The 24,627-nt window shown below is 40.6% G+C and overlaps 1 protein-coding gene and 1 long non-coding RNA gene across 10 annotated transcripts in view; one reads left to right on the forward strand and one right to left on the reverse strand.

The window, feature by feature from the left end:
* On the forward strand, positions 1–21,708 carry LOC127001286 (protocadherin-like wing polarity protein stan). Of its 7 annotated transcripts, none has more exons than XM_050865691.1 (32): positions 1–488; positions 1,400–1,599; positions 1,989–2,138; positions 3,400–3,564; positions 3,753–3,888; positions 4,043–4,283; positions 4,616–4,820; positions 5,079–5,188; positions 5,388–5,552; positions 5,890–6,044; positions 6,162–6,328; positions 6,509–6,769; positions 7,001–7,289; positions 7,592–7,731; positions 7,886–8,069; positions 8,275–8,471; positions 9,148–9,357; positions 9,690–9,876; positions 10,143–10,403; positions 11,127–11,397; positions 11,506–11,650; positions 11,901–12,119; positions 12,321–12,541; positions 12,805–12,951; positions 13,058–13,322; positions 13,936–14,197; positions 15,245–15,412; positions 15,611–15,814; positions 15,923–16,056; positions 16,700–17,099; positions 18,034–18,232; positions 19,176–21,708. In XM_050865691.1, exons 2-32 carry the CDS (start codon positions 1,426–1,428, stop codon positions 19,201–19,203), a joined length of 6,060 nt encoding a protein of 2,019 aa, XP_050721648.1. In that variant the 5' UTR covers positions 1–488; positions 1,400–1,425; the 3' UTR covers positions 19,204–21,708. The 7 variants fall into 7 exon arrangements, with proteins under 7 accessions (XP_050721648.1, XP_050721677.1, XP_050721640.1 ...); XM_050865683.1 differs by having other exon boundaries at positions 2–488; positions 11,109–11,397; positions 15,251–15,412; XM_050865672.1 differs by having other exon boundaries at positions 4–488; positions 11,109–11,397; positions 19,179–21,708.
* Positions 13,110–24,627, reverse strand: part of LOC127001308 (uncharacterized) — a 16,654-nt gene continuing 5,136 nt past the window's right edge. Inside the window, exons 2-5 of one of the 3 annotated variants that reach the window (XR_007755006.1) lie at positions 17,448–17,704; positions 15,211–15,437; positions 13,920–14,111; positions 13,110–13,258 (exon numbers count right to left, since the gene is read on the reverse strand). This is a non-coding gene — a long non-coding RNA (uncharacterized LOC127001308). Of the gene's footprint in view, positions 13,259–13,919; positions 14,144–15,210; positions 15,438–17,447; positions 17,705–24,627 lie in introns of all 3 variants that reach the window. The other 2 variants (XR_007755004.1, XR_007755009.1) reach the window with 2 other exon arrangements.

Raw genomic sequence — 24,627 nt, forward strand, 5'->3', positions numbered from 1 at the left:
TTTCCCTATTCTCTCCTTCCCTCTCCTCCTCCATCGCTGTTTCCCTCCTTCGTTCCTTTCGCCCGGGCTTCCTCCGTGACCGGCGCTCCTCACTCACTCTCGGTTCACGGGCGGGAGGTGGTAATTAGGGGGAAAATTAGTGGCTATCACGTCATCTGGGTTGGTAATGGAGGCGCGATGACTGCCCTGCTCCTCTTGGGTGGCGGTGAAGGTCCTCCTGGGAAGTGGTCTTAACGTCCGTGTCTAATTGAGTTGTATATGCGATGTGGTGTGTTGTGAAGGGATGTAACGGGGTTGTTACTATTATGGGTGAGGACGTCGTAGTGTAGCAGTGTTAAGTGTCGTGATGTTATGATAGTGTTGGGCTTTGGTGTGGTATTTCGTGTTGCATCATACTGTACCTAAAACAGCCCTGTTATGAGTTACGGAAAGCTCAACTACCTCCACCAGCTGTTGCCTTGGCCACCGTGACCCCGCAAGAAGATAAGGTGCAGTGGTTCCAGCAATGATAATGTGAAAATTGGCTTTAACAATATTATAAAACAAGAAGATAGGAAAGGCCTGTTTTCTTCGTATCTTTCCCCAATATTGTCTTCTAATTTTCTATGGGCCAGTGGTCGTCAAGGGCGCGAGTACCCTGCATACTTATGACCGAATGATGTGATATAAAGGGTGTTTTTTCCTATATTTTTCATGTCGAACTTTTTTTGTCGCTTTATTTCAGTAATTACATTCGCTACAAGGGAATGTAACAAGCGTTTGATCCTGGGTGGATTTAAGTGTGAAATATTGCTTCATGTCAGCCAATTTAGCTTTGCCGTGTGTGTGTGTGTGTGTGTGTGTGTGTGTGTGTGTGTGCTGTACCAAAATAATCACCGTAAACATGACATACAAACACAAAACAGCACATACTCATAATTCACATCTGTAGAAGGCCGGACAAAAACACAATACCACTGACCGACTAAAACAAAAACAAAACAAAAAATCACCAAATACACAAAGATCGAAGGAGCGTCATCCATGTCTCGTCCCTTCAGCTTTAATTAAACACCTTCCTGTATCGGCCGTAAATCGGAAGAGGTGAAAGTGGCGGGTAAACAAACAGTGACGCAGCCCCGAGGTGTTTTGCCCAGGTCAACAGTGTCGGCAAACAGCGGGCCGTCATGATTCCCGCTCACGCCATAAGTCAGATTTTGGGGGGAGAGAACGAGACTGCGTGGATGTGTTTGATATTTCGTTACTGTTGGGTTCTCTCTCTCTCTCTCTCTCTCTCTCTCTCATTATCTTGTTCTCTCGTTCTCTTTCTCCTGTTTTCGTTCGTATCTTTCATTTCTCTCTCTCTCTCTCTCTCTCTCTCTCTCCATCAATAGCTCATACTCAATTCCTCTCTTTACAGACGGTCTCAACGAGGTGACGGCCGAGATGAGTCTTCAGGTGCGGCTGGTGACGGAGGCGATGCTCTTCAACTCCGTCACGGTGCGCCTCGAGGACATGACGCAAGAAGCCTTCCTCTCTCCCCTCCTCTCCTACTTCGTGGACGGGCTGGCTGCTATCATCCCGTGCCCCCGCGAGAACATCTTTATTTTCAACATCCAGGTATTCATAATTCTATATTGACTATTCCTGTGACATGTGTGGAATGCGAGGAACCATGCAGTGGGTTGTATAGGTAATAGTTGTTCGCTGGTTCTGACTTCATTGTGGTTTCGTTCGAGCATCGTCGTGTTTCTCGATAACAGTTGCAGAGATGAGAGATTTCAGTTTCATTTGATATAACATGGATTAGCATTACATAGAAGCAAATGATGACGTTGGAAAGTTTGTTGAAAAGATAGACCACAAAAAAAATGTATGTGCTTGCCGTTCAGCAATCCAAAAGATCAGCAGGAGTTCGAAATTCCGAGACACTCGAGCGAAGCAGGGAGTGTCCAAACAAAACGGTTTTGAGAAGACCTTCCTGGTACATTATGTTTCTCTGCCAACAGGATGACACAGACGTGGATTCAAGGATTCTCAACGTGAGCTTCTCAGCCAAGCGCCCTGATGTTCCCGGAGAAGAATTTTACCAACCACAGTTTCTGAGAGAGCGTGTCTATCTGCACCGGGCATCCCTGGCCAAGCTGGCAACTGTCACGGTAAAGTTTTGTTCTGCTCCCATAGTCATTACCGCATCGCCCATCCCGTGCCCATGATCTTGGGCAGATGAATCATTAGCACACCAGGTTGTGGCAGTTTAGTGGTTACTTGTTTTTTTATGCAGATTTGATTTTAAACTGGCAGATCAGGCTGTAGTTATAAGTTAGACGCACTCCACACACTCAAAAGCAAGCAGCACGGCTTACGCAGTGTTTGTACTTGAAAAACAAAAAACATGGACCGTCAGGTTACAGTATTGAAAAATATAGCCTAGAGTTTAGTTTCACCTATTCAAACACATGATTGCCAGCACCTTATATGGTATAAATTAACAAAGAATGACTTCACTTTGTTGTATAAAAAGTCTAATTAGTAAGAAAGCATATATGAATTTTCTGAGTCAAGACCTATATTGTTAGTTTTGGTTTTATTAGGTTATGTTCGGTTGAGTTTAGTGTATATTCAAACACATGATACCCAGCACCTTATGGTATAAAGCAATAAAGAATGACCTCACTTTGTTGTATAGAAAATCTCATTAGTAAGGAAGCATATATAAATGTTCTGAGTCTAGACCTATAGTGTTTGTTTTGGTTTTGTTAGGTAAGTTTAGGCTTTAATAAAGGGGGTGTTAATACGTAGAGCTTGGGTTGTAAAAGAGCCGGGCAGGACACGTAGTAACAGTTTTAAGCTAGATGAATTCAGATTCAGTAAAGACATAGGCAAGAATTGGTTTACCAATAGCGTGGTGGATTAGTTGAACAGCAGGCTTGGCAGTCATGTCGTGGGTGCCAATACCATTGATACATTCAAGAGGAGGTTGGATAAATTCATGGATAGTGAGGTTAGGTGGGGTTAGGCCTACAGGAGCTGCCTTGTATAGGCCAACCGGCCTCTTGCAGAGTCCTTACGTTCTTATGTAATTAAGGTAAAAGCTGTCACGTGTGAAGCCAAGCTAACCCTTGTACGGGCGCATGTAGTCTTGATGGTCTTTCCCTAGTTCAGTCTGACCACAGCCTTGCAGCAGCAGCACCAACAACTTTTAATAGTTGTGATTTTGCCGCTGTTCACTTCTGATGCAAACCGGCAAATACACAGCTCAGACAGTATCCAAATAAACACACCTAACCAACTAGAGTCCCACCTGATTAGCAAAGTACAGAAGTGTCGAAATACTATTTCACAAGCTCCAGATAGTTCATAGCTCACAAACCACACTTGAATTCAATCAGTGGAGTCAGTGCTGTTGCCTCTGTACAGGTGCTGCCCTTTGATGACACCCTGTGTGTGCGGGAGCCGTGCCTCAACTATGAAGAATGCCTCAACGTCCTCAAGTTCGGCAACGCCTCGGGATTCATTTCGTCCAGCACGATCCTCTTCCGCCCCATCTACCCCGTCAACACCTTCGCCTGCAGATGCCCTCATGTGAGTAGGCGGCTTGGGGAAGCACATACTATTTGGATTTACAGATAGACAGGCCTTTGTCCTGCAGGAAACTATTAATGGCTGAAGATGATGGTATTTGTGCATAACCTTACCTGGATATTCTTGCTTCCATTAAATCATGAAATGTACCCATTCTTGTGTGTCAGGTGTTCTCATTGTGTTTGTAGGGTTTCACTGGCATGCGGGAACACTACATCTGCGACACAGAGGTCAACCTGTGCTACAGCAGCCCCTGTGGGAACCATGGCACCTGTATGAGGAAGGAAGGAGGCTACACCTGTGTGTGTCTTCCAGGCTACACCGGTAAGTGTATATGTTAATTGATATTCCCTGCCATCTTGATATTTGTGTATTTGGTTGTTTTATTTCTTGTTTCCACCCTACTCCACTCAAATCTATACTGTCATTTTTTTATGTAGAGATATACACACTTCATGATTCATTTTCCATGCTACAGGGAAGAACTGTGAAGTGAACATGCTGAGTGGGCCATGCGTGGCAGAGGTCTGCAAGCACGGCAGCAAGTGCACCGCTGTCAGTTTGAATGGGGAGAGTTCTGGAGGGTTTACCTGCACCAACTGTAGCCGCTCCCTGTACCACACGTCCACCTGTGAGCTGAGGGCAAGGCGCTTCTCCAAGGGCACCTTCCTGACCTTCCCTGCCCTCAAGCAACGTCACAGACTTAACATTAAGATCAGGTGAGTGTATGAATGAACAGGATCTGCCTTGTAATGAGCCAGCTGATAAATTGATATACTTTACTAGAAAGGGGCAATAGCCTATAGCTTAAGACTATAGCCAGGAAAAGGAATAGTTTCCTTTTAAATGGCTGAGAAATTGAAAAATGTGTTTTGTGCAAATTCCTGAAATCTTTACAAAGAAAAAGAATCAAGGCAAGTTTGTGTATGACAACAAATTTGCATACTTATATTGAATACTGCTTTCAATCTTATATATATAATATAGTCTATCTTTTATATTGACCGTGTTCCTATGTCTAAAAATAAGCAGATTATAATTTTTCTTGCAGCTTTGCCACACGAGAGCCCAACGGCTTGCTGTTGTACAACGGCCGCTACAACGAAAAGCACGATTTTGTATCCCTTGAGATAGTGGAAGGTCAAGTGGTGTTCTCCTTCAGCCTGGGCACTGTTACTACACGTGTGTCGGCCTCCCTGCCCGGCGGGGTGCATGATGGGGACTGGCACACTGCTACCGTTGACTACAATTACAGGGTGAGCCTAGGATGACAACTGAAATGTGCATGGACAGAGAGAGAGAGAGAGAGAGAGAGAGAGAGAGAGAGAGAGAGAGAGAAGCAAAAAGGAATACCAAATATGTGTTCTCAGTGTGTGCTGGCAGGAAATGCTAATTGCATGAGAGGGGATCATTAGTATGTTGTCAGTTTAATTAAGCAGCAAATGTTTCATACGTAGTTTAGTGCAAAAACTAATGTCATCAGTATGGTCAAGAAGTATTTCTCTTCTGTTCAGAGTGCCACCATCAGCCTTGATAACTGTGACACGGCCCTTGCTGTCAGGTTTGGGGACAAGATTGGCGACTATCACTGTGCCAACACCACTGCTCAGATCCTGGACCCAAGGTAACCCTCCTTTGAGGCAGTGCTTTCTTACTCATTTAACTCGTGTGTCCTATTGTTTTTTATATTGGTAGCATTCAATTATTCTTCCTTTATATAATGAAAGACAGAAATTTAAAAAGTATACATTTTTTCATAACTGCTAATGGTGATTACTCATGGCAGTACACCTCCACCTAATCTTTTGTTTCCTTTATTTTAGGTGTGCCATCTTGACAGAGTCTTGCCACCGCTTTTTGGATGTAACAGGACCACTGCAAGTTGGGGGTCTCCCCGTGCTGCCCACCACCTACCAGGTCCAGCACCAACACTTCCTCGGCTGCATCTCAGACCTCTACATTGACCACAGCTTTGTTGATCTCAACTCGTAAGTGTTAACATGTTATCTCATTCTTTGGTGTAAATATATATTTTTTGTTGTACATATTGACTAAGAAAAATAGTGTCAAAACTTTTATTTGACCAACTTTGCTACTTATCACACTTTTCAATTTTGAATATTGTACCTAATTGATGTTGGTATTGATTGAGTATCATTCATTTCAAAGTATCAGAGTATTAGGACCAGGACTCTGACTGATGCTGTTATCTGAATTGTCAAAAAACATTGGTACAGTCATAGTTAGTTGATTTAGGGTATGAAATATTGTATGATGGAAAAACGTTTTTGTTACAATGCATTTAAAATAATCTAATTGTTACAGGTTTGTTGCTGACAATGGAACATATCCAGGCTGTCCAGAGAAGAATAGCTTTTGCCGCTCTCACCCGTGTCAGAATGGAGGCTCCTGCAGAGAAACATTTGGCACCTACATATGCTCGTGTCATATTGGGTGGGGTGGCAAAGACTGTTCAAAAGGTTTGTCCTCCTTGAGTGATTTCTTTCAGTTCGGTAACTCCCATTGAATGCAAGCATTATTCATGTTTTCATTCACTAGCCCCATGAAGGTTAGCATTCTTTATTTTTAACTTTCAGAAGTGGAGGTGGTGAAGCAATTTTCTGGGGATGGCTTTTTAGTCTTCAGCCCACAGCTTCAGACCATCCAGATGCCATGGTTTAACAGCCTCTCCTTCCGTACCCGAGAGCAGTTTGGTCTCCTCATGATAATCCTTGTTGGAAAAAATACCAGCAGCATCATAGAAGTAAGTACAGTTGTTACTTAAAGTGTCTTTATAAAAAATAGATTTCTTGGTTCATCAAGCAGTGAAAGATAAAAGAGAATAAGCAAAATTACCATGGTGATGTTATGTTTGTTAGTATGAATATAGTTTTCTTTACTTTTCTACTCAAACTACAAATGACCTGAGATTTATTCCCTACAGCTGATAGAGGGTCGAATCCAGTACCGCTACGAGAACGCCACACTGAGACTGAAGGAGGCAAGGGTTGATGATGGCTTGTGGCACCATGTGGAGATTAAGTGGATGAGTGGGGAGGTGTGGATCAACCTAGATTATGGCAATTATGAGGACACCCTGAAAGTGAATGAGCAAGTGGCAAATCACTACATAGGGACTGTGTCAGTAGGGGGCGTCCAGCCCTCAGACCAAGCCACAGTCACTGGCTTTAAAGGCTGCATTAAGGTCAGTTGGCTGCTTATCTAAGCCTCTCCTTCCTAGTTTCTATGTAAATGTTTTCATTGTTTGCATGTGAATATCTAACAACTTGGCCCATCAATGTACTTATTTGTTAAAAGAAGTGAGAAGCAGTCTTACTGCACATTGAAGATTTAGACTCGTTAGTAAAAGTTCAGAAAACTTTCTTTTGTGTTAGATCCTATCTGGAAGATGTCTTACATTTATTCTGTTTGTCAGAATGTTTTGGTGGGAAGCAGCAAGAACACATGGCTGCGTCCCACTTATGAGGACAACGTTAGAGATGGGTGTGTGGCCTCAGACCCCTGTACCTCCCGCCCCTGCCCACCCAACTCCCAGTGCATCAACACCTGGCAGGGGTATGAGTGCCAGTGTGATAACGGCTTCTATGGTGACGAGTGCTCAGATGTGTGTCACCTCAACCCCTGCAGCAACAATGCCACCTGCATCCACGACCTTCACTCGCCAAAGGGCTACCGATGCGAGTGTCCATCCTACGCATTCTCAGGTGTGTTTAGGCAGAAAGTCTAAATTCATCCATTTATACCCTTTACTGCATGTTCTTGCATGTTATAAATAAAAGTACTTAATCTAAACTGCCCTTTGGCTCGATGGTATAGTGTACACCTTGTGTCTCGGGGGCCTGGAATCATTCCAGGCAGGTTGTAGGAAAAAACTTTATCCCAAGTAAATCAATTTCATGTATTCTTTGAAAAGTGGCAGCTGTCCCCATGACATGAACATGAAAACTGGTGCTCTTGATTTATGAAATTTATTTTATAAAATTTATATGAATATTTTTTTCAATAGGGGAGTATTGTGAGGTAGTGCTAGATCAGCCTTGCCCAACCAATTGGTGGGGCTACCCAGTGTGTGGGCCGTGTCACTGTAATGTGGACAACGGATATGATGGAGACTGCAACAAGACGACTGGAGAATGTCGATGCGAGGTGAGACGAGGACCAATTTTAGTGAAATAGATGATTTACTTGCATCTGAAATCTGTAAAAGTTTTGTAACCTGTAATATGCCTGGAATGCTTCTCTATCTTGTGAAGGTTATGCATGGCGATCTATACACACTAATGAAACTTGTTTATGTCAGGAAAACCACTACCAACCAGAAGACTCAGATGCTTGTTACGACTGTGACTGTTACTTGGTGGGATCGTATGGCGGGTCTTGTGACCCAGTGACTGGCCAGTGTCGCTGTCGTCCTGGAGTCATTGGCCGTCGCTGTGACCAGTGTGCCAATGCCTTTGCCCAGGTCACCATCAAAGGCTGTGAAAGTGAGTCCCTAAAAGCATTTTGTAACTTCTGGTAGGATTCCTGAGAGCTACTTGTGGTAAGTTATATGGCTCATTAATCGGTATGGTATTGATATTTTTTTATAACTGAATATTGCAGATTTTCTTTCTAGTACATAAATTCTTTTATTAATAATTTCCTTAGTGAATGAAATCTCTACAGAAATTATTTTGTTTCTTTCCTCAGTTGTCTATGATGGCTGTCCAAAGAATTTTGCCGAGTTGACATGGTGGGACGAGACTCCATTTGATGGCACCACTGTGAAGCCGTGTCCATACGGGGCCCAGGGAAAGGCTTCTCGGGAGTGCCGCAGGGAGGTTGGCTGGATGCCACCAGACATGTTCAAGTGTGTTTCAGACACTTTTGTAGAACTGCGTGACTTGGTGAGTATAACTTACATTGCTGGTTTATTCTGTGAAGTTTTAATAATGAATTACGTACCTCTTACTTAGTGGAAGCATTTTCATGTATCCATATGATTCAGTTGATCAAGATTAGAACTTAAAATTAACCCCCTGAATGTAGGTTGTTGTAAATTACCTACAAATCATCTAGTATGAAGGATGACATTGTCAATTGGGAGTAGAAAGCAGTGTATTCTTCCAATTTGATAATTTTCTGTGCAAGGGTACTTCCAAGCAAACGTGTGTGTGTGCATGAGGACAAAATGATGGACCTGATTTCTCCTCCTAAACCGGAACTCATATGAACTTGCCAAGCAGATCATTCAAAACTCTTGAGCCACAGACCTTGCATAAAATAGTTTAAAAAAATGGAATGATTATTCCAGCAGTTCCATCATCTTGTGTGCGAGCATACAGACTTCTCCTTGGCGAACTTTTATACCACACTTTAAAGTGTATATTTCAAAAGCTCTTGGGTTAGTGACCTAGCAAAAAGTAGTGCTACATGTATACCACACACACAATTGACATTCTCTTGTACATGGTGTACAAACTTCATGTACCACAAGTGATACTTTGCATTTGATCAGGTACATATAAGTTTTGATACTAAAAAGATAGTTGTTTAACTATACTGATCCCTTTTTTTCTGCAGCTGGAAAGACTGGAAAGTGAGGAGCTGGAAATCACTACATATCTGGCTAAGAAGATCTCTGAGGACCTTAATTATGCATGTTCAGTTACTCCTGCCATGTGGGGATCTGATGTCCTCATTGCCTCACGCCTCCTCATCCTTCTCTTTGAGTATGAGACCCACCAAGAAGGTCTCAATCTCACACACAGACAGGAACGACATTATGTTCAGGTAAGGTCTTTTATCTTTATTTTCCTTTTTGTGCATATTTATATTCATGAATACATCAGTTTCTATGGTTGTGACTGTTTTCATACATGTGAAGTGAAATTTTAGTCATTGGTGGCTGTCCTTATGATGATTCAGTGGATTTAAGTTCTGTAAGTGGGATGCAAAGCAGAATGATAATGTTGGGATATCTGACTCGTGATTGAGGGAGCGTATAGGATGATACGTCGTCTAACCGCTCAGAAAGAGTGAAAATGGACGTTAAACGAAATGATGATGATGATATAGGATATGTAAAGACAAAATACAAATACTAACAACCTTATTCTTTGCAGAATCTAGTAGAGTCTGCATCAGTGATTTTGCAGCCAGCCTACATCTCACACTGGCAGGAGATCAATGGAGTGCAGGGCTTTGGTGCAGATTCCCTCCTCACCAAGATAGATGAGTATGTGGCCACACTGGCTGCTAGCCAGGGGGACACCTATACTACACCCTTTGAAGTCCCCACTAAGCAAATAGGTAAGGTTATCTATCGTAGCGGTTGTGGAGTATGATACCTAATATCATACTGTTGATTTAGTGTAAGGTGATCATGTGTGGGTCTCAAGGCCAACACTGCTGTCTAAGGAAAATTAATAAATGCCAAAATATACTGACTACAAATAGAAATTAAGGACATCACTGATTTCTGTAAATAAGAGCTTACCACACACAAGCTTATACACATATCACATTTGAGAGTGTTTTTTGCCATCAGATATTATGATGTATGTTTTCTCCTACAGTCTTTGGAATGGACACAGTCTCTGCAGAGGAACTCTATGGCTACAGCCAGTCTGGGTTTGTGGTGGGGCATGATGACAGGGTGGACCATGTCGTTATCCCAGAAACATCCTCGCTGGTAGACAAGCACTATCCAGGCCAGGGACAGGCATCAGTAATTGTGCCTAAATACAACAACTATCTCAGGAATCAGCAGGTGTGGGCCCATGCCACCAACATCCGCATCCCACTCTCCCTACTCTGCATTCCTGATGTCAAGCGTGGTAAGATACTCCTTGGTTTCTTTGATTTTCTTCATACGCAGTGTTGTGATTGTTCGTAGATGCTTAGCTATGTTTTTAATTTAATCTTCAGATTTGCATAATTCTGATTTAACACTTCAAGGTAATTTTCATCGATTTGGGAAGAGGGGTATTTTATCTTTAGATTAGCATCACTACAGAGAAATTTCAGAAGAGATGAAAAGTAACCTTATACATTTGTTAAGTAATGATATTCAAATTCAAACATAAGAACAAATATGGGGAAAGAAAATAATGCCTGAAGCTGAATTATTTATTTAAGAAAGTTTCATTCAGTTTTCAATCAAGGAAGTTACTATACATTTTTGCACAGTTTAGTTTGTAAAGATTTGGCTGACAGGAAGTGAAAGCCTTTTCTGCAAGGTTCAATTTGCAACAGGGTGATATCATTGTGGAGGATTATCCTACCCCGGATAGCTATTGCCGATAGAGTTCTCAAGCAACATCAGCAAAACAGCAGTATTTGTGGTTTTATAAATCTTATATTTTATTTGAAAGTCAGAGGACTTTGCTGAGGACTTTGCTGATCATAGTGTTATGGAACAGAACATTCTTCTAAAAACCAGCACTACATAATAAAATCCTTCAACAGGGAATGTCACAAGGCAGTACATGTGTAATAAAGATGCAACAAAGAATAATCATGTCATATGATCCCTGTAACAGATGAAACCTCAACAACAGGCGTGTTGGGCAACACGAGGGCAGTGGTGAGTTATGTCGTGTTTCGGTCTCTGGGGACACTGCTGCCGGAGACCTATAGCAGCAATGTGGAGCAGCGGTGGGGTGTGGGCCTGGCCGTTCGCTCTCCTGTGCTCACCTTGGCTGTCCACACTTCCCACTCTGGAATCCTAAAGAACACGTTGGATGTGGATGTGAGGCTAAGATTTCGTCTCGGTCATGTGGGACGTCGCTCCAACCCTCAGTGCGTCACCTGGATCACCAAACCCAAGACGTAGGTTACCATCTGATCTAAGGGCATATCAGTAACACTAAGGACCTAGTCATCTGTGTGTATCTATGTGTTTGCAGTCCTTTGAATACTAAATGAGAAATGTTTCAGGGGAGAGGGACAGTGGACAAGAGAAGGCTGCAAGACAAGTGGCCCCGAGCCTGGGTTTGGGGACTACGCCAATGACACATTCATCAACTGCACATGTAATCACCTCTCAAGCTTTGCAGTTATTCTCAATGATGCTGAAGCAGAGGTAAACAAATATCATGAATTTCTTATCTCTAAATATGAACATATAATATCAACAGAAAATTCCTGAAAAAAAAAAAAACTTTGTTTTAGACATAACTAAAAGAGCTTTACTTTTGGAGGGTTTTCACCAAAATTTATTTATCGATATTACAGGAAAATTTCTTGGGTACAGTACACAAAAATATTTACTATTAGTGATGTTTTACATAGTTACTGTTAGTGATGATATCTTTTTCCCTAATCGTATGCAGTTTCTTGCTGAACCTTCCATTGCTGAGGACGTCACGACCTACACTGGTCTGGTGCTAACTTTGGTGCTGCTGTTACTGGCCTTTATTGCCTTCTGCCTTCTGAGGGGTGCCCAAACCAATTCAAACACCATCCACAAGAACCTGACAGCTTGCCTCTTCCTAGTGCAGTTACTCTTCCTCACAGCCCTCAAGATGAGACACTTCCTTCTCCAGCAAAATGTAAGTGACATATCACCACTCATTGTGCCTCATAATATTTTTACCAGTGCTATACAGACACTGATTGAGGCTTCACACACTTGCTTTGTATGCTACAACTAGGTTAAACACACACAGAGCAAGTCATTTTGCCAAGTTACCACTGCCATTCATATTAAATGATATATGATACATATAGTGTACCATTACTTTTCTTGACAGTTTCCATGTAAGCTTGTGGCCATTGGGCTTCACTACTTCTGGCTGTGCGTGTTCACCTGGCTATTGATCGAGGGTGTGCATCTGTACCGTATGCTGACTGAGATGCGTGATGTCAACCATGGCCAGATGCGCTTCTACTACTCCTGTGGCTATGGTCTGCCAGCCATCATTGTGGGACTTTCTGTTGGTGTGCGAGCTGACCAGTATGGCAACCACTTCTTGTAAGTCAACCTGAAGATCAGAATAGTTTGAGTTAGTAGCATTGATTCAACTACTACATTAAAAATAAATCAATATTTTTTACTATTTAGCACTAATATTGAACATCTCACAGATATATACATACACTATAGTAATTGGTGTCCAACATTCAGCAAAAAGAAACTCTCAGTCACCTTTGTATCACAAAGACCACTAACTCCTAAGCAAGTCAAATACCGACCATCTGCTTCTACCTACTCTGAACTCTTGCCTTCCACCACAGTTGCTGGCTGTCCATCTATGAATCTGTGGTGTGGGGGTTGGTGGGTCCCATTTGTGTCATCGTCATCATCATCCTCCTGGTGTTTGTTATGGCCATCCGAGCATCCCTCACCCTCAAGGGGCATGTGGAAGGCTTTGGAAATTTAAGGTATGTAACATCACTAACTGGAAAATGGATATCAATTACCTTTGAATCATTTAGAAAAACATAATGGAAGCAATCTACATGACTTATTTTCATATGTCCTTTACAGAACTCTGCTGTGGCTGGGTATCTTATTTCTGCCGCTGCTTGGGGCCACCTGGGTTCTCGCTGTCCTCTCCGTCTCAGAAAATCTGGAGATCCTCCACTACTTCTTTTCGGTGTTCTCCCTCCTGACGGCAGTGTTCATCTTGGTGGGTTACTGCCTCCTCAATAGCAGAGTGCGGGATTCCCTCTACTTCATGTTCCGTGCCTGCATGGGGAAGAAGGTGCCCTACCAGGAGTCTCTTAGTGTTACTAGGACATCAGTTGTATCGGTGAGTCGGTCTCCTTATTTATAAGATAAATGATGTGTCCTAATTTATAAAACAAATTATGTGTGCCTAATATTTCATAAATATTCTATTTCTTCCTTTTACATTAGACTTGAAGAGGGGCAGCAGTATACAACCTATTCAAGTTTTAATGAAATTCTATTCCAAATAAGAAATACAAAAGGTCACTGCCACAGTATCCTGTATTTGTTTGGCAAAGTGGTAGCCAATCAGAACACTGGAATCCCTCACTATATTTCAGACATCACATGGTAAATGTCTGTCTAGAAATATCCCTGGCCTCCCAATAAAATATCAACTTCATGCAATTCCATTACTGGACATATTCATCAGCTAGTCTTGGGCCTAAGTGCTCTGATGAGATGGAAATAAGAATTTTATTCTAAGTTCATGGCCTCCCAGAATGTAAGATAAATCTAATATATAAAATGTTTCAAACTTTATCATATGATATCTGTGGATTGACTATCCTGCATTGCAGTAAGAATGTTTGTTGATCAAGTAAGAATGGCAATGGGACTGTACTTTTCTGTCTGACAAACAGGAAATGAAGAGTAAGAATATGTGTAACTCACTCACCCTTACTCCTACACAGAGGTCAGCACTAACGTACAACGATGACTTCAACATCCTGCGCCGCAACATTGGCATCTCCACGGCCAGCACCACCTCCCGCTCCACTTGCAAGACCTCTAGTTCGCCATACAGCAGGGGAGAACGTGCAGCAGCAGGGCCCAGGGGGGTGGGAGCCTCTTCCAGCACTCCAAGTAACTATAACTCCAACACTGATCTCAATTCCCAGTCTGTCAAGTCACCATATGCCTACAATGACTCTACAACCTTCCACAGGAAGCACAGTGAGTTTCGGCTCATCTGTACTCTTCCATTTCTAGTTTACTATTGGAGACTCGTCACTGAATGGATGGTGGTTTGAGTCACCCAACTCTTAAACAACTGCAGGTTCACAACAATATTAGGAAGAGAGACCCACAATCTAGTTACATATGGAATAGAGCTTTAGAAATTTGAATAGTGTTACAATGAGTGGCTAAAAATCCTAATTAATTATAATATTATACCAACCTGGAAAAGTTAAAATGAATAGCTGTAGATCCCAAATAATTTTAATTTGAAGCACACCTAGTTAAGTGAGTTAGGTGAAAGGGTGGTGGAAGCTTTGAATGTAATGGATGACTCTGATTAAATATCTTTGTAATGTGAAAGAACCAAGCAGCAGCAAACTTTTCTAATGTATTAAAAAGTAAATTTTCTTCATTGATACAGGATCTTAAACTTGCTATCCTCATCATTCCCCGCAAAATTCATCTAACAAATGTCATTATATATTTTTACATTAACTTGGTAACTGGATGAAAAAGCTGCATAAAACCAGTCTAAAAATTCAAAACCCTGTTCACACACTCATATTATCTTGTTTACGTTTAGTCAATTGGAACTTTTTCAACACAATCTTAACCCATTTATTTTACTGTCCAATGAGGAAGAAAGTACTACATGATACAGCTGATCTACAACAAATTATATTATAGATTGTAGTTTTGTTAAGTTTCTACATGATGCACTGGCAGATTCAAGCCATTATCTAATCAGTGACAGGCTTATAAAAGCACCTTTGTTTCCAAATGCAAGCTAGATATAGAATAGAGCTGTAAAAAGTACATATGCCCTTTTTTATCTTAGTTGGTAGAGGTGTGTGTGCTTGCATGGCCATTATATTTTAAGTTTTGTTGTGAAGAACTTATAACACCTGTTTGAGCACAAAAGATACTGTAAGATGACAGTAAGCTGCCATTAAATATCAAGACTGCGTATTAAAATTTTGAAAAATGTTTAATATTGTTGCACTTACCTCATACTAAGCCTCTGATGTCAAATTTCCTCAGCCGCAGGTGTCCGGGCCATGAGACGTAAGGAGAGTGAAAGTGAAAGTGAGCTGAGCCTGGACCACCGCTCCCTTGACTTGGCCTCCTCCCACTCCAGCGACGAAGACGACACCACCACTCACAACGGCACACTGAGAGTTAATGAACGGCGCACCAATCCTCCTCCAGGTGGGTCCCCATGCATCATCATCCCCTGTGCTTTCCAGAACCAATAATGCATAAGCTTATATGACATCTAAAAATTATTATTACATTGAATGGCTCTATTAACTAATCCAAGAGTAATGTTAACCCCATTAAAACACCAGTCAGTACTCAGTGTGTACTATAAGCCTTAAATAACTAACCATACACCTGGGTCCACAGAGGTACCTCCCAAACCCTCCAGTTACCTGCCTAACATTTATGACCTGGACACAACAGCCGAAGCCCTGCCCCCTCCTCCTCCCCCTGGTATGATAGGGGGTAGGGAGGGGGTGACTGGCTCTCCACTCCTCCACAACATTCGGCCTCTTTATGCCACACACTGGTCCTCCCAGCTGCCACCAGCATACCCAGGCATAATAAAAGGTGAATTGCATGTTTGAATAGTTAGGTATGGTAGTGATGCAGTACATCCCACAGAATTCATAACTGTTATTTATAATAAAAAATATAAACATAATCCCTCTCTTTCAGAACATAATGTAACATCTCCACTATGGGCAAGTGAGCGCCTCTCCACCACCACTGCCTCCGACAATGAGACTTCTGACAAGCCTGACAATTTAAGAGTTGAATCCCGGCCAAGCCTCTCACGTTACCTGGATGAGGTACACAGATTTCTTCAGTAGTTTGGTGACATCACTGGGTTTCACACTAATTCTGAATTCATGTTGGTAGTAAAGTAACAAATATTGCACAATTGAAAGGCAAATTAGTGCGAGCAAAAGAACATATATATAATATTAATGTTAATTTTAGAATATAATGAAAGTAGCCATTCATGACATAGGTCACATTTGAGAATATATATATATATATATATATATATATATATATATATATATATATATATATATATATATATATATATATATATATATATATATATATATATATATATATATATATATATATATATATATATATATATATATATATATATATATATATATATATATATATATATTTGAATAAGTAAATAAATAAAAATGAATATATAAATAAATTAATAAATGAATATATAAATAAATTAATAAATGAATAAATGAATAAATAAATAAATAAAAATGAATAAATAAATCTATCTATCTATCTATCTATCTATCTATCTTTATTTATTTATTTATTTATTTATTTATTTATTTATTTATTTATTTATTCATTTATTCATTTATTCATTCATTCATTCATTTTACAAAGAAAGTTTACACTAATGTGTTTAGAAGGATCTGATTCAAGTTTGTTTTCCAGGCACGCTCTCGCTACTCTCCAGCTGAAAACCAGTTTGGCACTTATTCCCCAAGTACCAAACACAGATACTCCCCAGACACCAAAAAGTTTTCCACCTTAGACTCAAAGAGGTACTCCCCCGACACGAGAAGGTATTCTCCAGATGTTCCTTCCTCCCGCCTCCACTCACGTGACAACTCCTTCTCCCAGGAACTACCACCACCACCTCATCTTCAACACCACCATGACATGAAACGCATCTCTCCAGAAAACCTTGTGGTCCGAACAGAGTCTCGGGCAAGCAGATCAAGTGTGGAGAGCAGCGAAAAGAAACGCTACTCCCCTCCCAATCCTCTTCATCACCATCAGGTTATATACACCCCGCAGAGCCAAAAGAGGTTCCTCCACAATTTAGCGGAAGGTGAGTTTTAAGAACACAAAAATTCTTCCATCATTCACCATCATTTTCATGTCCCCAGTACATCCATCCTCACTAATTGCCACTACACATACCCCCTGTATCATCACCACTGTTAAGTCCACCACATACAATGTAATGTTAATGAAAAGATCTAAAGATTGAAACAAATGGGAAAAAAAACCTGAGTTTAAAGCAAAGTTGCATAAAAGCAGATATTGACTGAACATCATGAGTTTGCTTCGGATCCTTTATACCAAAACTAGATAAGTATATCCTTAAATTTGCACCAGCAACATGACTGTCATGTGCCTCACCACAGCGATCATCATATACCCAACCACTACCCACCTACATCCTCATCCTCACCACCATTTGTCCGGCATGCTCATCTTCTGCACTGGGGATTTCCATGGTTGGGTATATGTTTCTCCGTTGAGCCAGCAAGCACTTAGCAGGGGTTCTTTTCCTTACACAAGTATCTCCTCTGTATCTTTCACTGCTTTCTTGAGGAGTTTTTTCTAGTTATGTGGGTTTCTGCTGACCCTGTGGCAAATGATCCTTCTGTCTCCATTTGCCCAGGTGGTTTCCCTTGAATATTACACATGCTGAAAAAAAAAAAAGCTCACATCAGTCACTTTAAAAAAATTAGATAAAAGTTGCAGTATGCTAGAACTAAATTACTTTATTTGCGGATAGTAAAGCAGAACACTCCAAACAGGAGGAAGGCAAGCTTTATTTATCCGTACACTGTAGGAGTTGAACCAGAATACAGAAGCAGACCAAGATGACAGAGTTAAAATGTATATCTAAAGTAATAAAGAAGTTTCTCTGCTTTTCTTTAAGTATGAGTAGATGCTAATCACTATAGTGGGGAGTGATAGTCAGTGGTTATATTAAGCAGCAGTCTAAGCTGACGGTCTACATTCACCAACAGACCCAAGTCCTGAGGCCCTGCCAGCACCTGTGATGGGGAATGGGGCTGGAGGGGGGGATAGCAATATGATGGAAGTTAACAACCTTAATATTTCCCCCTCCAATCCCCCTCCGTCCCCTTCACCACCACATTCCCTCCCAGCCTCCTTGGTGGGCACACACAAGATCTCTGCCATTACATTAGGAATCTCAGACTCAGAGTAAGATAATTGATAGATGTCAATGAGCTACTAATCTTTAATTATGTTACAACATGAGCTCATCCTCTCATACATTACACATCTTTTCTCATGCTTGAAATCTAAGAATGTTAAGTAATGTCTCATTTTGCTCAACTTCTATTTCTTTTGGTTTTGGGTAGCTAAATCTACTTACATACCTTCTTCTATCCTCTAGCTTCTATCACTTGTTTAATGGCAAAGATACTGCACAACTCTAACATATATTTTTGGTTGATGTAATCACATCTTGTTTTATTCTCTTTGCCATCCATAGGGAAGACTAAGGTAAAATGGGTAAGAAAACTGGGGAGATTATCAAAGGTTACCCCCAGAGAAATTTCCGTAAATGAAATGGATAATGGAGATTATGATTCCTTAAATATTACCCAAAATTAAATTAAATTTTTAATTTAAGTTTGTGACAATAACACATTGAACTATATATACTCTGTACACATTTACGTGAGACTTTTGATATGAAACCCATCTTCCATATTCAGCTTCAAAAGCCAAACTCTAGCTATGGCACTGTCTTACAATAGCATGAATCATCCTATAGCTACTGGCATTTTTTTTGAGGCATTCACTACAATTATGACAGACATCCAGTTCTCACATAACCATTCTGGATCTTTAAAGACCTTATTTCTCACCAAAGGTTTCAGGTTGGACTCTGTAGTGCTCACTGTTTTGGCAAGCTTTTATTAGAGTACTCAGCTTCATTAGCTTCTTGGAGAGCATGTTAACTTAGTTCTTATTGCACAAGTAAAACGACAAAACATCAAAAGTTGTCTACTTTTATACTGGATACAATATTCTGTAGTGTCACTGATTGAAGGAGTTTAATACTTTGAGGGTTAAACTAAAAATGTAAATTCTTTCCACCTCATGTTATTAATGACAATCCTATATTCCTTTACAGCAGAGACAGCACAGAAACCACCGTCTGACATTAAGTCCAATACAGAGCCTTGGCATGAATGACCAAGGTGGAGAAGATTTCCGAATGTAAAAACAATGGGTGTCCAATGTTCCAATTATTAGTTGTAAATAATCTCTTATTGATGCATAATAAGTGTAGCAAAGTCCTTGGGATCATACTACCCATTGGCTAGAGGTACAAAAGTTCACAGGTAAAGCCATATTTTCTGTAAACAGTTAAAAAGCAACTGCAGCCTATTGTTTGCCATGTAATTTATCAGGAGTGGAAACTTCATTGTTAGGAATGTTAGTGCATTTACAGCTTATCACAAAGCAAAAAACTAATACTCATGGTGGGGAGCTACTCCAAATTTAGAATATGTGTGTGTGTGTGTGTGTGTGTGTGTGTGTGCATGCATGCGAAGAGAGAGAGATACAGAGAGAGGATTAGACTCATGTGCATCATTTTCTGTACGTCAAAACTGTAAGTGCTGTGCTGCAGAAACATCACAACACTCACTGTATCTTTAAGGCAACACTCGAATGTTATTTGTATTATCAAGTTCATCATAACATCATCGTCCTGTCCACCTTGCCAAATAAGCCACTAGGTTGTATCTATATATTTATGCAACAGTATGCTTGTAAGAGGTTTTAACATGATTCTTGTTACTTGTGTGTTAATTTATTCTGTATGAGTTGGAAGGAAACCAGTGTGTTAATCCTACTACCAGGACTTGACACATCGGTGACTGACAACATTTGGGCTGCAGTATACAGCCTGAATGTGCTGAAGACATTACTTTAGTGGCATGTACATATGCTTGTACATAAAATTGTGTAATTGTTCCTGAGCAGGTCTCCTGCTAGATTTATGAAAATTAAAATATGAATTTTCAGCTAATGTTGCTGCTGCTCCCCAAAACACTCATCATATGTAACATATTCCCACTAGTTTCTGGGTACTGGTTCCAGCCAATGACCATGGCATTGTCATATTTCTTGACTCATATGCATGATACTCATTGCTATTTATGGCATCTGTCTCTAGCTGCCACTAGATTAGATGAATATGAAATTAATTGGGAATGAGTATATGTGCAACTGTGCTCACTTAAGATTCACAAGTTAGTGCAGTAAAAGTCCAATAATATGAATGGCAGTGGACTGAAGGTCATTCGGATTATCAAATTGTTAAGATTATTGGGAAGGACCCCTAAAAATGTACCATCAGGAAAGAAGGCATGACATTTTATCACTCACCAGTAATGCTTAAGCATGCTAAACAGCAGGTCTTGGAAAGTAAATCTATGTGCAGAGAGTAGATCCAAAGTAATAAGGGTACAAAAAGAAAGCGGGTTCACAAAAGCGTAAAGCAACAAAGAGGTGCCATCATTATAAAGGCGAACCCCTCTGACAATCATGGAATTGAGTTAAGGGTGCCAATTTTCATTTAATATAATCACTTCTCTCTTTTATAATATTTTTTACCTAATTACTGTACCATGCAAAATTCATGAAACCAACCATATTTGTTACTTCATCACTTTCACTCATTGCCTTGAAGTATCGGCTCAGACCATCTCATTTTTAGAAGCTGTTGGAGCCATCTTTCACACAATATGTGTAGGGCACTGTATGGTGAAAAAATCAAGCGAATATTTGGCCGTCAACAGCTAGACTAAATTCCTCCGAGTCTCCTATTTCTTATCCCCACAGCTTGCCACCACTCACACCATTTTTTTAATTTTTTTTTATTTGTCAGTCACTTTAGAAAATTCGGACTATTAGGGCTTTCGGATTATCTGTTTGAATTATTGGACTTTTACTGTATCTCAGGAGAGAGGCACTTGGTCATCAGTTATCAAATATATATATATACAGTCCCTTGCCAAAGCTTCATCCATTGTTAGTACTAGTCTTAAGCCCAAGGTGAAGACATTCTAAATTTCCTTGCAAGATGAGAAGGCAACAAGGTCTGTGTGGAATCTTCCTACACATTCTGTTCGTGGTAGAACTCTTGCCAATGTGTAACTCTGTGCAGTTCATTATGACTCGGCAACTATTCATCATGTGCAATTCATTAATTATAAGTGGGAGAGGGCAAAGGGGGAAGGGGTGAAAAAGAGCAAAGGGTAGGTTAGGGAGGGAGGGGATAATAGTCGTGATGGCTGCACAGAACTATCGACATCCACTGATTGGAAAAATTCAGCCCTTTGTGTTCTCACCTTTTGTTTTTGTTACTATAAATATTCCACTAAATTGTTACACACTCTTGGATCATATGAGCTTTCAGCATGGTTAAGAGCAATCATTAAGGCACAGTGGACTGCATAGCATTTCAAAGAAGTACATAATGTTCATTGTTGAAGGGAAAAGCTGAGAGCAACAGCCACTACCTACTTAGGTTCAAGCTCTATACATTCCTTGATCATAATTTGTAGCTACATTTCAATGTATATTATTATTTCCAGTACAAAGATATTTTAATGTATATATTTATGTATATATTTTATTAAATGTAAATGTGTCAATGAAGTATGAATATCCTAAAAATTAACATTTTCATTCATATAGGTGTCATATCACCTACAGAGCTAACTCCACACTTATGAATCTGCTGGTGATAGAAAGAACAAAATTAGAAAATGCTGCCCACAATATGGTGCTCCTATGAGATGAATGCAGAGAAAAATGCCAAAAGAATTATCAACTTAGATAAAAGATATTAATGTACCAGACATGAAAGGTCATGTGTCATTATGTTAGAATAAAAGCAAATATTAAGGTTAAAGAAAATCACTGCAATATAAAGCAGGGCTTACATTATGATTTTTTCTATAGCATACTGAACTTTGCAAGTCCAGAAGGCTGAAGCTTGCTGGCTCCTGGTTCCAAACATACAAGGCCAAGGCTTGCTGCTTGACTCAGTATAGCAATGGTGGTGGTGTGGCTAAGATTATCAATCACATCCTCGTTAGTACTTGATGAAGGATCCGTAAGAACTGTGGAGTTTACGTTGTTGTTGTTGTTTTATTTTTATCAGCACGTTGACTGAATGGGCTTAAAAGAGCCCTGCAGAGGAGCTAGCGTCAGGCCATGAGGCCCTGGCTAGCTGGTCGGGGGGCACGGATGCATTTGCACCCATTGCCAGAGCCGAGCGAGCAACTCAACAGTCTATAAGCTGGCTCAGAGGCCAGGAGAGTTGCTCGCTCGACGAGTGCTGGCGTTCCACTGTGTGGGGTTTACTATAGTCTGTTCACTTAAGCTAGATTCCTGGCACCTAGGCAGGTTGGAAAGCTTGCAGCTTATTGGCCGCTCCGCTCTCCCGCTAACACTCATGTCGGACCACATCTTGCATGCTCGAGTGAGACATGTTTCTTTATTATATGCCATAGCTCAACTCATATACGAGCTAGCCAGTTTTGAGTGACACCATCAGACTCAGCAGCGACTGTAGAATCAAGATGTATTTTAAAAACTCGACAAAACAAAAAAGAAAATGGTGTCTCGAGCGCCGTGATGGTTGAACTGTGAAATGTTGCTATAAATAACTCTGTGTTTTCAATACGTAGAGCTTTAACTGCATTCTGATCACACTATCGTGTTCACGGGAAATTTTCCTACGTAATGTAATAATATATTTCTGCAGTCAATGAACAACTGTTGAAAACAGTGAGCATAAGTAAAACATGTTCTAAACATTTTTTTTAACATCTTCACGGTTCAACTCATCGTAATACTATTTTCTTATTTGTTTTGTCGAGTTTTTAAAATACATCTTGATTCTACAGTCACTGCTGAGTCTGATGGTGTCAACCAAAACTGGCTAGCTCGTATATGAGTTGAGCTATGGCATATAATAAAGAAACATGTCTCACTCGACCATGCAAGATGTGGTCCGACATGAGTGTTAGCGGGAGAGCGGAGCAGCCAATCAGCTGCAAGCTTACCAACCTGCCTAGGCGCCAGAGAGGAATTTAGCTTAAGTGAACAGACTTTTCTTTTATAGAGTGCTTAATTCTTTGCAACCAACCACAGACTGTTGTTGCAACACTGAGAATACAAATTAGGTCCAAGAAAATCTCAAGATGCAACCCTCTGGGATTCCATTTTGAAAACTGAGGGACCAGACATGTGCTTAGGATTGTATTTGCTAATCATCACTCTGGTAACCGTTTCATTATTATTACTCTTTTCTAAGATTTTAAAATGTGGGGAAATATTACTATTTCAGCAGTGATAGGTTAAATTACTATTTGCTCATGTGAAGGGTCTTCAGCTAGAAACTCCTCTAAGTTGGGTTATAAGTCCAGCTAGAAACTCCTCTAAGTTGGGTTATAAGTCCATCTTTATTTAATAGCCTAATATATAAGGTTGCACAGTCTTTATTTTCATGGGTACCAATGTCATTATAATATGTTGAAGACATTTTCGTACAGTATTCTCTGAACCTAGTTTTGACCCTGAAGCAAAATGAAACACGTTTACATGGCCTTAGTATTTTATAATTACTGTATTATTCTTTTAAGCAACAATAAGTATTTAAACTAAATTAAATGTTATTGAACTATAATTGGGTGTTCGCCAATTCGTACGCGGTTCTCTAATTAGTACGCGAAATTGCGAAAAATAACTGCCTACGTGAAAGCGGTAAGTTAGAAGGATGGGATGTCTCTCAAAATTTACCTTAACTATCTGGCTATAATCCCACAAACATGCATAAAGTAATGTCTATTAACAAGGGAAAAAAAAAGGTATCCCCCCAAAATCCAAAAAAAAAATCAAATTTTTAGCCAGAACCTAAGGGTAGCGACTTTGGGGGAACCTCATTTTGAGTGCTTTAATGCAATTTATTGCATGTTTTCTTGTTTCAGGAAGATGGATGATGTACTGAACTAGTGCCTACACCTGGAATTACTGGAATCCAATATACACTGGAAGGGGAGCGGGGGGGCGTACGAATTGGAAAAAAATCCAATTAGTACGCGATTTTTCAAACACCGTTTAGAAGGCCATAAACAACACCGCAACAATATTTCAGTCTCGCCCTCATTCCCACTGTAATAGAGGTGACTATGACCAGTTTCATGGCGACAACTCCTAATTTAGTGTACCACACAACCAATTAGTACACGGTTGTGAGGAGTGAGCTCTCGTGAGTGTGTAGGCAATGAGGGAAGTCACGGTTGTAAAAAGTGAGTCCGTGTGAGTCACGTGAGTGCGTGGGCCGTGAGAGGTCACGGCCATGGAGGACAATATTGTTATTCTGGAAGCTTCTTCCGGGGTCTATGGGCCTCTGGAAGACTCCGAGAGGAGCGAGCTGGGGGGCGGGGAGCAATGGCTCCGCCCGCGCCCCGCGGGGCACAGCCAGGCGCCATGCGGGAAGTGTTGCCAACTCGCCCAGATTTTTACTACTTGTTCATTCTTGTATGATCGAATATACTGTAACG

The sequence above is a fragment of the Eriocheir sinensis genome, chromosome 2 (assembly GCF_024679095.1).
Source record: "Eriocheir sinensis breed Jianghai 21 chromosome 2, ASM2467909v1, whole genome shotgun sequence".
Lineage (NCBI taxonomy): Eukaryota > Metazoa > Arthropoda > Malacostraca > Decapoda > Varunidae > Eriocheir > Eriocheir sinensis.